Source organism: Fukomys damarensis, unplaced genomic scaffold, assembly GCF_012274545.1.
Source record: "Fukomys damarensis isolate Sample0158 unplaced genomic scaffold, DMR_v1.0_HiC HiC_scaffold_16, whole genome shotgun sequence".
NCBI classification, from domain to species: Eukaryota; Metazoa; Chordata; class Mammalia; order Rodentia; family Bathyergidae; genus Fukomys; species Fukomys damarensis.
In genome coordinates this window covers 30,347,032-30,363,595 of record NW_022900928.1, presented here as the reverse complement: position 1 = coordinate 30,363,595, position 16,564 = coordinate 30,347,032, and the positions used below count along the sequence as shown (strand labels likewise).

Below are 16,564 nucleotides of genomic sequence, written 5' to 3'. Positions count from 1 at the left end.
GACCCAGCCAGCTCCTTGTCTTCTGCGGAGCAGTGGATCAGAGCAGGCCCAGGGTCAAGGACCTGAGGGCAGGACCCAACACGAAGGACCCCCCAGTCCTGTGTGCCAGCAACCCAGCCCCTGGAGGGACAGAGAGAGGCAGCCTCTCCATGGCAGCCCACCTTGACGAAGGCATCTCGCACATCCAGCGCCTGCTCCCTGCTGAGTGGGGTGGACACCGTCTCCCCGCGGGTGATGAGGGTGCGGCTAGTCAGGCAGCTCATCAGGTCTGGGGGGTTCACCTGGTACAGACACACCCAGTACTCACCCTGACACCCTGAACTCCCGCCCTTTCCAAACTGGCTCAGACTATACCCTCGGCACAGAACCCCCCCTCCCCATGGCCACAGCCAACCCTCCCAACAATCAAAAGCTATCCAGATGTTTCCTGGAAGGGTTCCTCTCCCAGACAGACCTCCTCATGTCCTGTAGCTATTACCTGCCTTTCTAGGACCCACCTTGACTGACTTTATTCACTCTGTTTTTCCAACCCGGCTAGAGCCTAGTGTTTGCTGAGTGACTGAGTGACACGGTCCATGTACTTGACATACAGTGTGTGGCGTAGGCTCTTTATCCAGATGTGTGGACTGGGGCCCAGAGGTTAGGAATGACTCAGCCAGGGACACACAGCCCAGAATGTCACAGGGCCCTGGCCCAGGCTACACCATTCCAGGGCAGCCAGGTCAGGACAAGCCAGTGAGGATGCAGGACCCAAGTCCAGCACAGAGCCTGTGTACAGCTGGTCCTTGGTGTTGAACATGACCCACCCAGCCAGAGGCTCCCAGCAACCCAGCTCTCACACGCCAGCCCCACTGAGCTGAAGTCAGCACCATCTTCACAGGGACAGAGGCAGGGGTGGCCAGAGAAAGCAGGCACTGACCTCCAGCAGGGATGCAGCGGTAGCCAGTGACGGAGAGAAGAGGACCTCACAGGCATCTAAATTTTCAAATGTCCGTGCTGCCAGAAGCAAAGGGTACAGTGTCAGGGCAGGGAAAGCTGGCAGAGGGGAGTGGGGACAGGCCTAGGAGGCCTGGGTCACCACACCCACTCTTGTGGTCCCATCCTGTCACAGAGGGCATTGGTAATGTCCACACGGGCACCATGTGAGTAAGGACCCTGTGTGCCAGCACATCCCTGGCACCCAAGTGACCCTAACCCTCACCTGTGCAGCCTTCACTTCAGACTCTTAGCGCTCTGAATGGCAACCCTGGCTCCTTTGGGATAAGCTTTGGGACCTTGCCCTTCCCGAACTTCCTCTGCTATCCTGGACCTCAGGATCTTCGCAACTTTCCCCTCTGCTTGATACACCCTTTCTCTTAGTCTTTCAACACCCACTAGACTGAGTGCCTTACTGCTGAGACCACTGAGTGAATTTCCCAGAGCTCCCACTCTGCCCAGGACCCATGCTGGGAAACAGAAAAAGAAAAGAGTGGGACCCAGGACACCTCCCATCCTGGTGTGTCAGGACCGCCAGGGTGTGACAGAGAAGTGAACACATCCCTTCCCTGGCCTTCCTTTTTTCAGGAGACCTTAGTATGAATTAGCTCAAAGGTTTATCCTTTTACTGACATCTATTCTAAAGAAGAAACCAATGTGGAAGGGGTCTTAAAGGGCCACGCTCCACTCCCAGGGCACCTCATCTGTCCATCTCTCTGGTGGAATTTCCACACAGCAGTACCACCGAGGCTGATGTCAAGCTAGCAGACCTCTTCAAGTCTACCTGCAGGGGAATCCCTCCCCCCACATGAGGGTACGTGCTGGGCAGAAGCTGCACTTTCAATACCCCATGGGCACCAGGTGTGGCACTGCCGTTGGTGCAGGCAGGACATGGTACAGCCTTACCCTCATACTGTAGGTTGCCCAGGTGCAGGATGGCAGCCAGGAGCTTTGAGATCTCCCAGTTCTCCGTGTCGGTGAACATGAGCACCTTCATGGCGGAGCGGATGTTGGCATATTCCTGGCTGTCCACTCGGCCCTCACAGGTCGTGCAGTTGCCCTGGGATAGGTGGGGGAGTGGGAAATGGGGTTAGTGAGGCCATGGGCATCCCAGAGAGGCAGTGCTAGAGCAGAAGGGCCCTTTCTGCCAGGTCAGGCTCCAGGTCCTGGACCTTAGCGTGAGCAGGCTCCTCCAGAAAGTCTAGAGAGCGTCTGATTGGGCTTCTCAAGAGCTCACCTCCCATGTCCGGGAGTCCTGGATGCCCCTTCTTCCCATGAGTGAGAGGAGCCCTGATCCCAGGCCTAGCCTGTTCACCCACCTGATAGTCACAGTCTCAAGGCCCCACAGTGCCTTCTGCATGCCCTGGAGACACCCACTCTCAGGGGCTTAACTCTCACAGGTGCAGCTTGGTGTGGAGAGGGGTGGAAACTGCAGAGGAGTGGGTGCTCCATGCTGTGTACGAATGTCCGAGTGTGACGGCCCACTGTGGAAGTGTCCAGGAAGGGCTGTCACACCCACAACACACTCCCTCAGGTGCCGTAGCCCACAGTTGCATACTTGGGCCCTGCTGGGCTCGCCCCAGGGATACAAAAGTAGTGCTCCCCAAGCCAGTCTGCTGTATGCATGGCCCCAGAGCCCCTGACCCAGGACTGGCGGCAGAGACGGCCCTGGGGCCCACTTCTTCTTGGTGTCCAGACAGCAGCAGCAGCAGCCTGACCCCAGCAAGCCCTCAGGGCTGAGAACTTAGCATCTAGCTCCCTAGGATCACGGGAGGCCTGGCAGAGATCCAAGTCAAATGTGTGGCTGTGTGAGCGGGCAAGTGGATGTGCATCGACACGTGGCCGGGCATGTCTGTGTGTCCGCGTCAGATGTCTACAGTTAGGAATGTGCCTGTTGTAAGAATGTGTTTAGATGCCTGTGCCCAAGCAGTATGAAATGTACAAGCCCAGGAGAAAGAAGACCCCCAGGGAAGTTCCCACCCACCAGGCCTGCAGCAGGGCTGGGGTCCTGTGGGAGTGGCCTGCTTCTACTCTACCTTTCTGGGATCCATGTCCCATTCCCAGGTTGTCCCCTGAGCCTCACCATGGCCAAATAGTTGTAGTCAGTGGCCTGACCCAGGCCCAGCTTCTTCTTCTGCTCCTCGCTCATGCCCTCCAGCATGCAATAGAACACGTGATAATTCCGCTCATCTGGAGCCTGAGAGTGGGCACAGCAGTTGGGGTAAGAAGAAAGCCCAGGGGACATCAGGTACTCAGGAGAGCATGGGCAGCAGAGAGAAGGCATACAGGGCAATGCAGATGGGGGCACCCATCCTCCCGAGGCTGGATCTGCCCCAGGGAAGGAACTGAGTCTGATCCAGCATCCTGAGGCTTGGGCCCACCTGGCGACAGACTCGTGACTTCTCCAGCAGGTACTGCTCAATCTTGGCACCCTCGATGGCGCCCCGTTTGTTGAAGTGGATGTCGATGTACTTCCCAAAGCGGCTTGAGTTGTCGTTGCGGATGGTCTTGGCATTTCCAAATGCTGTAGGGTGAGGAGAGGTCATGGCAAGGACGGCCCATCCCAGCCTCCCTGCCCTGCCCTCAGAGCCCTGGCACTACCTTCCAGGATGGGGGTGGCCTCCAGGACCTGCTGCTCAATCCATGAGTGCTGCCCACTGATGGCAGCCAGGAACTGCAGGATCAGCTTTGTGCTCTCGGTCTTCCCTGCTCCGGACTCACCACTGTGGAGTGAGAAGTGGGGCTGTCCTCAGCCCAGGCTGCCACACCCTGAGGCTGCCACTCCCAGCTCTCCCTCCCCTCCCTGCAATCCTGGATGACAGCCTGGACCCTCCAGGCCGGGAGAGAGCTAAAGAGCTCAGGGTTGACTCTTGTCACTTCATTTAGGCTCCCTTTATTATGGCTGGTGTCCCCACACCCACCCCAAAGCCTCATGTGGCGATAGCCGGGGGTTCTTAGAGGTGGCTGGACTAGAGTGTGTACTGCGGGGTGAAGGGTATGTGTGATTATTAAATTAGTCTACTGACTGGTTTGGCACAGTTCTGGGCGTGGATAATGGGATGGCCCACCCTGGGAGTGAGTGCTACTCACCCTGAGGGAGTGTAGCCTGGATAGAATGTAAGGGACAGAAAGAGGGCTGCTGTGGTCACTGTTGCTTGCTGCTATAGCTGCTGCCACCTTCTGCTTGCTCTGCCCCTCTGCCCTGCCACCCTGTCTTGGGGCCAGCCAACTACGGACTGAAACCTCTATAAACTGTGAGCCAAATAAACCTTCCCTCCTTTAACTTTAGGTATCAGGTATTTTTGTCTCAGCAAAGAGAAAAGTAACTAAGACACTCCTCCATCCATACTTGCCCTGGAACAGGGTACATATTAGATGGTCAGTCAGTGCTTTGGCCTTTTACCCTCTGGCCAAGAGAAAAGAGGAGGCTGAGACTTCATTTGACCATGGCCGTGATTCAACAGGCACCGTAAGTGAACAAGTGGGCCTTCAAAACTCACGTGATCTTCAGTAGCACTAACAGGATAGAAGACCTCCAGGAGGGGAGGTGATTCTACACTGTCACAAAGTGCACAGCTTGGTCCTGAGGAGCTTTCTGGCATTTCCAACAGTGGAGTAAATCCTAGAGGCCCTAGCAGAGCACAGAGCTGCAGCTCAAGAGGCTGAGCTTGGAGTTCCGGGTTGGCACTGGGCCACCCACCTGATGATACAGCACTGGTCTCTGCTGTTGCGTTTCATGTTGAAGTAGCAGTTGTCGGCGATGGCAAAGATGTGGGGGGGCATCTCCCCAATCTTCTTGTTGGTATACTGGCGGATGTGCTCTGGGGAGTAGATGGAGAGCAGCTGGTAGGGGTTCACTGCCACCAGGATGGAGCCTGTGTACGTCTGCAGGCAACAAAGGAAGGCAAACTCAGTCTCTCCCATGTAGGAGGCTCTGCCCGGCTCCTCTCTGAAGGAAGAGCACTGGCTTTGGGGCAATGTGCACCAGGTGGAAGCCAGACTCCCTAGGAGCTGGGGAGGGGCCTTCAGACTAGCTTAGGTGAGGACCTGGTTCTGAGTAGGTGCTCAGTGACAATGAAGAAAGGAGGGGAGAGAGGAAAGGCGGGTCTGGGAGCTTCAGTGTCCTTTCCGTGTTCTGTAAAATGGGCACATTATAACTGTTTAGGAAGATGAAAAGAAACATGGACTTTAAAATTCACAGAGCACAGTGGGAACACCTCAGATATTAGCTCCCATCCTTGCTTCTAAGCCCTGCAACCCCTATTTTAGAATGAAATTCATAAACTGGACCATGTCCAGAGGGGATATCAGGTTGGTGAGGAAGCAGGAAGCTGAAACCAAGCCATAAAGAGTTGAAGGGGCTGGGATGGGTGGCTGGGGAGCGGGGCCCTTGCAGCACTGCCCCAGGGAGGAGGGGGCCTCTGGCTCTGAGGGACAGAGCACTTCCAGCTATCTGGGTGGCTTAGAGGCCTCAGAGTGCTGTCTCTACAGGGTTCCTCTCTCCAAGTGCACAGATTGGCCACCCACAGGCAAGACTTCCTGCTGTGAGCCCAGAGCCCGGTCCTACAAGGATAGCACCCTGGCGACAGGAGAGGCACTCAGAAGTCTCTCCTCCTTCCTTGGCAGCATCCCAAGCTTGAATAGGTCAGCCTGTAATTGGTGACAGATGTAATGACAATGGAGGCCTGAACAAGCTGAAGAGAGATGTGTCCAGCCAGGGGAGATGATGGCCCCACTGCCCCATCCACCCAGGGCTCAGAGCATGACGCCAGAGTCACCACCATACCCCAGCAGCCTCAGCCTGGCATGGCCATGCAGGGGAAGCGTGGATGCAGCGCCACATGCCAGGAGAAATGCCCTCCCGGGCTGGGGGCCGTGCAAAGTGGCCCTGGGCTGGGTGCAGAGGCCCAGGCCCCAGTCACATGCTTCTCTGTGCCCCAGGACTCTCCTTCCCCACTGAGCCTCTTCATCCCAGCAGCCCGGAGCCAGATACAACTGAGCCTCACAGGGCCAGTAGCCCAGGCAGGAGGAGAGAAGGGGTTGGGCAGGGCAGGAGGCTAGAGGGGTGGCAGGCCAAGCCAATGAGCCAGCGAGCCTCCGAGAGGCTCCCTACACTGCACTCCCTCACCCGTCCTCCACAGCTGGTCTGAGGTTGTAAAGTGCCCAAGAGAGCAGGTAAATAGGGAGCTGGTCAGTGGAAATGGAAGCAATAAGGCATTTGCCACAAACAATATTACTGGGCTGAACAACCGGGTCAGGCCTGTCAGCTATGGGAACCAGGAAGACTGTTGGGGAGAATTAGCACCAACCTGGGAGTCAGCCGCCAGCACTGTTCCTCTGGCAAGCCTCAGTTTGCCCCTCTGTAAAAGGGGCTGGTTAACACCCACCTCCCAGGACCATGGTAAAGGACCTTTGACAAAAGACAGAGCTGTAACCTTTGCCAGGTGTCCATTGGATTAGTGCCCCTTCCTCTCTTTTGATACTTGCTCAGGAGTGTGATGCTCAACTCTGGCCTTTCACTGCCCGCACAGTAGGAGGAGGACTCCGCACCGTCATTAGGCAGCTCTTTATGGAGACCTTTTAGGAGGCTGGGCTGGGGAGCTCCTAAAGTCCTCCAAGTGGAGGGTAGAAGGGTGACAGCCCAAGGGCTCACCAGAGCGCACTGAGGTGTGAAAGGCCGTGACATTTGGAGGGTTTGCTGGAGAAGGGTCACAGAGGATGGATGGCTTCACCGTCCTGGAGGCAGACACACTTCAGGCTAGAGGAGGGGACCAGATAGGCTCGGGCACGGGGACCCTGAGATGCTTCTTTCTCTACTCACTGTTCCTGTGGCCCACTCCACGCTTCCCACTGCCCACAGGGCCCTCTGGGTCATAAGACCCTTCATTCCTCTACCTCCCGGAAGTCTCTGCCTGATGTTCAACTCAGAGCTCACTTCCTTCCCACACAGCTCCTTCTCAGCCTGCCCAACTCTGCCAAGGGCACCAGGGCCATCCTTGGCCAGGGCAGAAACCTGAGCGGCTGCTCAGCCCCTGCTGCCCTTCTTCTGCCTCTCTCCCTGGTGCCGGCCACCACCACTCCTCAGCAAATACAGTGGGAGCCCTGGCTCATGCTTCCCTCGTGTGCACCGCCTCCACCCTCGGCCCTACAATCTGTCCTCCACTCACAGCCACCCTGGACTCTGAGAAGATCTGGCCAGGCCACCCTCTGCTGGGAACCCTCTAGCAGTTTCGCATGGCCTCAGGACAAAGTCTGCAATCTTTCCTTGCCCAGAGTCCCCAAGCCTGCCACCTGCTGTCTTTCATCCCACAGACAAGAGGCCCTCTCTGTATTACAAAATCCCCCTACACCCTCTCCTGTCATATCTGACCCTCAGCTAATTCCTGTTTGTCCTTCGGGGCAAAGCTGAGATGACACCTCCTCCAGAAAGCAGGACCATCATACTCCATATGGTCCCTTTGGTTGCCTTCATTGACTCATCTGTGGCTCTAGATCAAAGCCTCTGTCCACCAGAGCCTGGCTGTATTCACAGTACGTAAGTTACGCTCTGTAGTATTAGCTGAGTGACTGAAAGAGTAACTATATTAATGGGCTGAATGAACAGCATGTTAACTGCTGTCCCAAGAAGTAGCATGGAAAGCAGCTGTCAACAGGGGAAACCTGTCAACAGCCCAAGGCCATCCGGCCCACACTGCAGGAAGTATGCCCTGGGAAGTGGCTGGCAGAAAAGGCACAGAACAGTGTAACAAGGGATGCTGCCATCTTCAGAGATGAAAGTGAAAAACTGCGTACACACACACACACACACACACACACACACACACACACACACGTTCTCCTGGAGAATCAATCAGAGATCAGTAGCAGTGGTCCTGTCTGGGTCAGAAGGGAAGCTTTCCACTCTGTAGCACACAGAATCATCTAAAAACATGAACTAAGGCCAAGCATGGTGGTGTATGCCTGTAATTCCTGCACTCAGGAGGCCAAGACAGCAGAGTAATGAGTTCAAGCCTGGATTATGGTAGTAAAACCCATCTTAAAATAACAAAAACCCAAAAACCAAATAGATAAAAATCACCAAAAACAAGGTTTCTCCAGCTTGGGGAACTTAGTGAGGCTCCGTCTCAAAATACAAAAAGCTGGGAATGTAGCTCAGGGGTAGGGTACTTCCCAGCATGCATGAGACCTAGGTCTATTCCCTAGCTCTCCCCAAAATAACAACAAAAGCTACTTGAGCCTCTTCTGCAGTGAATAGGACCCTCCAGAGCAGCTAAGCAAGTACAAACCAACTGCAGTAAGACCTGGGGGGCAGGCTTCTGCAGCTCCCTCTCCCTCAACCCTCTGCCCCTCAGAAAACCACTGTCGGTGTGTTCTCCCCTCAAAAGGAAAAGTAATCACCCAGAACTGGAGGGACTGGCCACGGCCACCCAGCAGCTACCAGGGAGTGGGGTGAACAAGGGAACCTGGCATCAAAGCCCTAGCGCAGGCCTCTCCCTGGGCCTCCCCATGCCCCAGGAGTGCACCCGTGGGACTGTGGAGCTGGGAGACAGCAGCCAGGTCAAGTTCAGGGGGTTGCTGGCACCTGCTGGCAGTGAGACCCTGGATCCTCTGGGTCTCTGCCCATGGGTCCTGTGAGGCCTTGGCACTACCCACTAAGCCTCTCTCTGAAGGCCCACGTTGGCACAGAGTTCATGCCCCCTGCCCAGCAGAGGCCTCTTGCTCAATTCTAGTAGTAAACCATGCCCGGGAGCATGGGAGGAGATTAGGACTATTCCCAAGACAAGGACACAGTATGTGTGGTCCCCAGGGCCCCCAAGTCCTCAGGTAGAGATCAGGGCCTCTAGGAGGTAGGAGAGCTATGGCAGGAACCTGTTCCTCCTTTGGCTCCCCTTCCTAAGACAACCAAGGCCTGCTGCCCTGGGACTCCTCCTCTGTCAGTGCTTGGCAGGCTGGAGAGCAAGGGGCATTCTGGGACTTGTGCAGCTGCCCAGCCCCAAGGAGTGCTCTCCCTATGTAGGGTCCCACAGTGCCCATGGGAATTCTGAGATCAAACAGGCCTGGGGCTCCCCTCATGCCACTAGCCAAGGCCCGACCATGGTACCTCCCGGACAGGCTCCAGCCTCTGCTCAGCATCAGCGAGCCTGGGGTCCCCACTGCCCTGCCACCTCTTCCCCACAGGTCCCAGGCATGACCGGTGGCCCCTGGGGCTACCCAGTGAGGGCTGCTAGGGGTCCTCAGGACCATCTCCCGTTCTGGTGTGCCCAGGGTTGTACAGCAACTGTGGGGTGCTCTCCCTGGCTCCTGGGGATGGGCCAGCTGGAAGCAGGAAGCCCTGGGTAGACAGGGACAGAGTGACCACTGAGCCCAAGGCTGTGAGCCGGTCGTGGTAACCCAAGGAAATCCTGGGTGTGTGGGGCTGTGCTCAGGGTAACTCAATCCATGAAGGGACAGGGTTGCCATGGCTAGGGATGGGTATAGTTTCTGGGTGGGACAATGTCCTGGATCCTTCTGTGAAGCCCCACACCGGTCCTTACCCACCAGGTCTCAGAACCACAGATGCAGCAGGTTGAGGAAGCCTCTTTGAATCCCCACACATCCCCAGACCCACTGCCACCGAGTCTCGGGCCCAGAGACAAACTGAGCTGTGCCCTCCAGGCACTAAAGCTGGACTTCTGTCCAGAGGCTGCCACCTGTCTCCCCCCAAAAGAAATCTGAAGGATAGTGGAGTCTCTATCCCTTCTGATAGGAGAGTGGGCCTAGGGGTCAGGCCTCCCTCCACACAGGGACAATGACAGCAAGTCAGTCAGCTTTAGTAGTATCCTCCCCCTGGCAGGTGGACAGGTAGGCTCCCCCCTCACCATCATACAGTCCCAGGACCCACCTATGGCCACCTACCCTCCAGGGAGAGGAGAGAGGAGTGAGCTGCCAAGAACTGTCCAGACCCAAGCAGGGCCCCTGGGGTGCAGTGAGTGTCCCGCTCTGGGCTTGAGTTCTGCCTCTGCCCGGTAACTCTGAGTGTGTCAGGAGGTACCACCTGTGCCCTACCTCTGAGTGCAGATGAGGCCTGAGCAAGGGGCACGGGGAGGGTGAGGGGGCTCCACCAGTACCAAAGGGCTCCCTGACAATCCACCTGCTGGGTCCACATGGTGGGTGTTGCAGCCCGGGCACAACTTCTCCTCAGAGGAGCCAGAAACCATAGAGACCAGAGTTGAGAGGGGCTAGTGGCCACTGAGGGAGGGGTCTGTATTCCAGCACTGCTGGGAGGCCTGGAGCCCAGGTCCCTGGAACGCCCTGCTATGATCTCTCAAGGGCAACTTCCAGGTCTCCCTCAGATTCCTCCAGCCTGGATCCCCTTCCTGCCTGACAAGTGGAGTGACAGTGCCTGGCCCAGCTTCCAGCCTTTCAGTCATGCAGTGCCCCTTGCTGGAGGCTGCCCTCACCTTCTCTCAGGCACTCACCACCCCTAACCTCTTCACCTGCCCACCACAACAAGCCACCCACATCTCCTGTCTAGCTGGGGCTAGGAGAACCAGCCCTGCCCCACTCATGGGGCTCCTTCCTGCCCCCTTCTTGTCACGCACTTGGTTTCCTTCACCCTAAGCTGCTGTGGGTGGGGCTGGGTCAGTAGTATGATAGACCTGGAGGGGCCTTAGTTTCCCTGTCTGTAAAATAGGGCTACTGGTCTAAAGCAGAACTCAGGGTATTTAAAAGACATCTGTGTGCCCCAAAGCCCCTCTCAGGAAGTGTGCAAAGTCTTCTCTTTCCATCTCAAGTCTGTGAGAACTTTGTGGTACCATCTGTAATCCCCGCTACCAGAGAGACTGAGGCAGGAGGGCTGCAAGTTCAAGGCCAGACTAAGCAACTTAGAAAACTTAGTGAGACTGTCTTAAAACAAAAATTTTTCAAACGACTGGGGATATAGCTCAATAGCAGTATTTGCCTAGTATGTGTGGGGCTTCTCATTCATTTCCCAGTAACACACACACACACACACACACACACACACACAGAATCTGTGAGGCCAGACTGTTGCCATATGGTCCAACCAAACAGCACATTAGACTTCATGGAGGCAGACATGAAATCCACTGAGCCAGAATTAAAGAGATCCGAGAAACCTGTAAGTAGTACCACTGTGCTTACTAATTTCTTTTATGTTGATAAATCGTTTTTCCCCCATTAAAATATGCTATGCTATAAAGGTTTTTTTTTTTTTTTCATTACCAAGGAGTGAACTCAGACCTTCACACTGAACTGTATTGTCAGCCCTTTACATTTTTTTAAATTTTAAGACAGGGCCTTACTGAGTTATTAAGTTGCCCTACTTGTGATCCTCCTGCCTCAGCCTCCCAAAGTGCTGGGATCACAGGCTTGTGCCACCATGCCTAGCTCCTATTATGGTTATTTTAAATAAATTAATAAATAGTTTTAAAATTTCTGTTTTAAATTAGAATACAGTAAATTTGACATAGTCCACTTAAAGAATAGGCTTTTGGGGTCCTGCTAAGTTTTTCTTCTTCCTCTTTTCTCCCCACTTCCTCCCTCCTCTTCTAATTCCCCTTTCCCCATTTTCATTCTGGTTTCTTGCGACCAACAGGCATGAGAACCTCTAGACTAAATGGCCTCCAGGGCCTGTGATCAGGTATCCTCTGAATCACCCTCTTGGTCCACTGTTGTCCTTGCTGCCTTAGATGGGTTTTATTGGTCTCTTGGGTCTCCATGTGGAGAAGAAAGGGCTGCCTGGCCTGAATTCAAGGTTCTGAGGTCCTGCTCTATCCTTTTCCTGAGGATATATATCCTCCTTAGCTGGGCTCCTCCGGCCTTGAGGACCCACTATCAGCCCCAAGCCTGCAGCAAACAACCAGTGTTTGCAAAGTTCCCCTTCCCTCACCACCACCCCGCTCCTGGTTGGGGTGCTAAGTCTGTCACTAACTGAGCCCTCTCTTCCCAGTGGCTTCCAGGTCTATGGAGGCACAAGACCTTCTGCTGCAAACAGTCCCATCCCAGCCACAGCCACACCAGCACCACCCAGGAGGATGAGCTTCAGGCAGATGAGTCCTGGGCAGGGTGAGCTGCAGAGTGGTGAATTCAGGAGACTGGGCTCCTAGTTGGTACTCACGTAAATGAGGTGGTCCCTATAGCGGATGAGCAGGTTTCGCAGGATGCCCGCCTCATTGAGGTCCCCCAGGCGGATCATGTCCTCCACGCCATGGATTGAGGTAGGGTGCATGGGCTTGATGTGTGTGGCGTTCTGCGGGGAGATCCAGTGTTCCTGTGGAGGCGTAGCCCTAAAGTCAGCTTGCAAGATAGACTATAAAGTGTAATCAGTGGAGTCAGACTTGACTTCACACCCAGTGTCCAGGAAACAGTAAAAACAGTAAAAAGTAAAGAACAGTAAACAGTAATTCGGATAATACCAAGAATAAACAGACAGGCATGAAGAACCACAGACGGAGCTAATTAGATCGGATGCTCAGGAGCCACCTTGCTGGGAAGGGTGGCATTTGAGCTGAGTCCCAAATAAGGAGAAAGAACCCATAAGATGTGGAGAGAGAATGCCAAGCCCAGGGAGCAGCCAGAACAGCAACCTGGAAGCTGGGGTAGGTGTGGCAGGTCAGCAAGCCACAGGGAGATATGGACCTAGCGGGACACACTTCACAGGGCTTGCTGATGACACACGGAACAAGGGGAGAACTGCGTGTCCGTGAGCTGAGGGGACCGGATGCGGGTGACCTTCTGGCTCCCCCATTCTCCCCTGCAATATTCCCCACTGCCAGGAAGTGGCAGGCAGGTGCATCCTCCAGATTGCAGGAGCCACCCATCCCTGGGGGTCTCCAGCACTTTCTCAATGCCAGACTTTCTGCTAAGTGAGAATCTGATCAGCACTCCAGGGTGTGGCTATAGCAAGAGTGGAGCCCCACAGCCCTCTTACTCCCAAATGTTCTGATGCAGGAGACTGGAAGCAGATAGGAACTGACATGTGACCTCCCAGCTCAAGCCCTCAGACTAGACTCTGGCAGAAATCTGGGCATTAGTCCCCCTGCCCCATCCAACTGGCACCCAGTCCTGCCCCCTCAGCACCAAATAGTGGTAGCTACCCCCATCTCCCACCTGGGTTATCTCCTGCCTCTTGAAGTAGGGTGGTGGCCAGGCCAGGGAACCCAGAGGGAAGGGATCAGGCAGGGCCAGCCAGTGCCACCACCCCAGCTCCCTGGTGTTCTGTGGCCAGGAGATTCAGTCCAGGTCAGGCCCTCACACAGCCCTCCCTGAGGCCCAAGGGGCCAGGTGGTGAGGTCAACAACCCTCCTGGACTTTCCAGTCCCATGTGGAACATTCCTCACTCCCGGGCACCCTATTTCTCGATAAAAGCTGATCCGTTTGGAAAATTCCCTCTGCCTATCCCCATGCCCGCCTTGACCTAGGCCCAGCTTGGCCAGAGAGGAAGGGCTCCTGGGCAGACTGACTGCCTTCCCCATTGGGCGGCCCCACCCCCAGTGCCTGGTTCCTCCTGGGATGGTTCAGGACCTGACCCAGGTCAGGAGACAGCACAGCTATCACATGCTGGGAGCTCTGTGCAGGTCACTTGGCCTTCCTGCGCCTCCACAACCTCATCTATAAAGTGGGCTGAGGACAATGCCTTCTTCCAGGGTATGCTGGGAAGACTTGTGAACAGCCTTCTCCTGCCAGGTCTGCCCAGCACTGGGAAATGCTCAACCAGTGCTGGGGATGAGTCTCTAACGTGTTTGGTTCTATAAAGACGACATGTGCTCTGATTCGCTCCCCATATGTTCGGGAATGGATTTACAGACCTTTTTCTGTAGCGACGAGACAGACTCATGAGGTGAAGTGACCGACCCAGCTAGGATGCAGAGCTAGGCACTTCCCCCTCCCAGCTGAGGGCAGCAGCCTCCTGGCCAAGGTCCACAGCGATATGGCTTAGCCCAGGGCAAAGTGTAACCAGGGAAGGAGCCAGGCCAGGCCCTGAAGGAATGCCAGAGACGCTGGGAGGGAGAGGGGACAGAAGTGGGGGCAGGAGGGCCAGAGGGAGGAGAGAGAGAGAGAGGGGAAGGGATACAAAGACGGAGAGACAGTAAACATGATAATCCCAGGGACTGAGGACAAGTTTGAGAAAGAGCTGGCTGGGACTGTAATGGAGAGGAAAGGTGCAGCATGGAGTCAGGGAAAGAGGCTCCTTCTGGCCTGGAGAATGGCTTTGAAGGTGGAAGCCAGGGTCCCAGGAGGACTGCAACCATAACCCTTCACACAGGGCTTGCCCTCACCCCACTGAGCTCTGGGGAACCAGATGTGATTTGCCTGGTGCCTGCTGCAAATTGCTGGGAGTCCATGGAAGGACACAGGGTAGAGGACAATGGTCCAGAATGAGGGGGAGGTAGAGATAGAAAAGGGGCCAGAAACCTCAGGGTGCAGTACCATTGAGGCAAAGCCCAGCCTCTCTAATGTGTCCTCTGCCCGCTATTCATGCCCCTCCCCTTCTGCAGCCCCTCGTCTCAGGGCCTGGGGGGGCAGCATGGGAGGGGATCCAGTGACACAGAGCTACGGGACACCAGCTGACATGCAACACAACCCAGGTGAAACCTAAGCCTGTAGGCAAAGTCCTTGGTCCCCACCCTGGGGACTCCGTGCACAGGTCTGTCTATGCTGCCAGCTGCACCTTGTGTCCTCTCCTCTGTGACTGCAGCCTCACAGTGGCTTCTCAAAGGGTCCTAGAGCTGGAACCTCAGGAAGGACACTGTAGACTCCTGGCTCCAAAGCCCTGGGGACAAAGGCATGGCTAACGGAACCTGAGTCTCACAGTTGCCACTGGGATGCTGACCCGGAAAACTCATGCATAGAAGCCAGAAGTCCTGGGTTCTATTCCTAGCACTGTCATTTACTAGCTGTGCAACTAGCCATATGGCCCCATCAGTGCCTCAGTTTGCCCAAAGGATAACAGTTTTAGCCCACCCTGCCTTTCCCAAAAAATGTAAAGTTCCAAAGAGAAGTTGGATCAAAGGTCTTTGCAAACCCTGAGGGGGAGCCCTGGAGGGTCTCAGGGCATCAGCAGGACCCCCATCCGTTCCACACCCACCACCCAGCCTAGCAGCCCCTGGGTCACCCCTGCCCAAACAGAGCTCCGTTCCAAGTCACTGCACCCTATATTTCCTCTCTCCCCTTAGACTAGGAGCTGAGACAGGGACTCAAGCGTATTTGTGTTCCCAGTGCCAGGCACAACACTGGACACTATCCGAGGTTGAATCTCCCTTGGTCCTTCACGTCCCTGCCAAGCTACAACCATTCTGCACTGCACCTTCCTGTCCCCAGTGTCACACATATGCACACGCATGCTGTACACATGCTCAGAGGCTCTAGGCTTGCCCTGCACAGAGCCCCACCTTCCCCAGGGCATGACACTGGCTTCAGAGCTCGCCTTCCCTGCACAAAGCCCCATTATCACCACCTATCAAGTTTACACTTCCTGTGTCCCTTTTCTTTTGGGCCCTGAGAGGTCAAGGGCTGACTTGTTGGCTTGGTTCCCGGGGCAGCATCCCAGTGGGCAAGAGATTTCATCTGATGCCACAACCAGACAGAGCAAGATTATAGGCATTTATAGACCAAGTCTCAGGCTGGTACTCACTTCTCTGAGGGGCTTTGCATGTGTGGTTTTGGGAGCCAACAGCTCCAGGAGAAAATCAGGATTATCTACATCTTAGAGAAGAGGAAACTGAGATTTGGAAGGGAAAGAGACTTGGCCAAGGTCGCACAGCCAATAAGTGGGCAAGATGGGATCTGTCCACCCTCAAGGCAGCCTGGTACCTGATGTACTTTCTTCAAATGCTGTGCTGAATGGGTCAGGTACTTGGGGAAGAGGATCGGGCAGCCTGGACAGAGAAGGGGGAAGCCTCTTGCTGGAGCAGTGGGAAGAGGAAGTGTCTGAGAGGTACAAGTGGGAGCACAGGACTCCATCTTCCCAAGCAGATCCCTTCCTGGCCCCTACCCTGGGGCACTGACAGCCCTGTGCGCCCCAGACATGGAGACTGGCAGAGGGCAGGCTACTCACATTGCCTTCATCATCCATCACCTGGATCTGCCCGGAGTCGCAGAGCTTTACCACAGCCCCGATGGGCACGTCGAATTCCTGCCCGGATCGCAGGTCCATCCACACGTAATCCCCCTATGGGGAAGAGGCCAGGCATGAGCAGAGGCAGGTACCCTTCCCAGCAGCCCTTTGCCCAACCCCAATACCACCAGAGGCACTGCTCTGACACAGAGAAGAAAGAAAGCTGTGCTTTCCGGGGCCTTCCGGTGCCAGGCCCTGGGCTGGGACTTCCACGATGTTGCCAAGCCCTCTTGTGGAGCAGCCACTGCTCTCCCCATTTTACAGAAGGGCAAGCAGAGGCTCAGAGAGAAAAGCCAGTCACAGAGCAGGACAGCTTCCAACCTAGGCCTGCCCAAAACCTGGCTCCCCAGGACCTACACCTGGCAGGTTAACTGGGGTTTGGATACAAACACCAAAACACTCAAACCGCTTCCTCTGTCTTCCAGTGACACCCAACTCCCAGGCAGGTTCTCAGCATCCTGGTGACGAGTC

General features: G+C 55.5%; 1 protein-coding gene across 8 annotated transcripts in view; it reads right to left on the bottom strand.

The window, feature by feature from the left end:
• Nucleotides 1-16,564, bottom strand: part of Myo7a (myosin VIIA) — an 81,842-nt gene that overhangs the window by 50,525 nt on the left and 14,753 nt on the right. For 6 of the 8 annotated variants that reach the window (XM_033764234.1, XM_033764233.1, XM_033764235.1 and 3 more), the window contains exons 3-11: nucleotides 16,034-16,147; nucleotides 12,095-12,247; nucleotides 4,676-4,860; nucleotides 3,577-3,698; nucleotides 3,357-3,499; nucleotides 3,059-3,172; nucleotides 1,882-2,035; nucleotides 920-996; nucleotides 162-281 (exon numbers count right to left, since the gene is read on the bottom strand). In XM_033764234.1, the coding sequence (XP_033620125.1) occupies nucleotides 162-281; nucleotides 920-996; nucleotides 1,882-2,035; nucleotides 3,059-3,172; nucleotides 3,357-3,499; nucleotides 3,577-3,698; nucleotides 4,676-4,860; nucleotides 12,095-12,247; nucleotides 16,034-16,147 (1,182 nt within the window). Of the gene's footprint in view, nucleotides 1-161; nucleotides 282-919; nucleotides 997-1,881; nucleotides 2,036-3,058; nucleotides 3,173-3,356; nucleotides 3,500-3,576; nucleotides 3,699-4,675; nucleotides 4,861-12,094; nucleotides 12,248-13,086; nucleotides 13,213-13,784; nucleotides 13,823-16,033; nucleotides 16,148-16,564 lie in introns of those variants that run through there. The other 2 variants (XM_033764236.1, XM_033764237.1) reach the window with 2 other exon arrangements.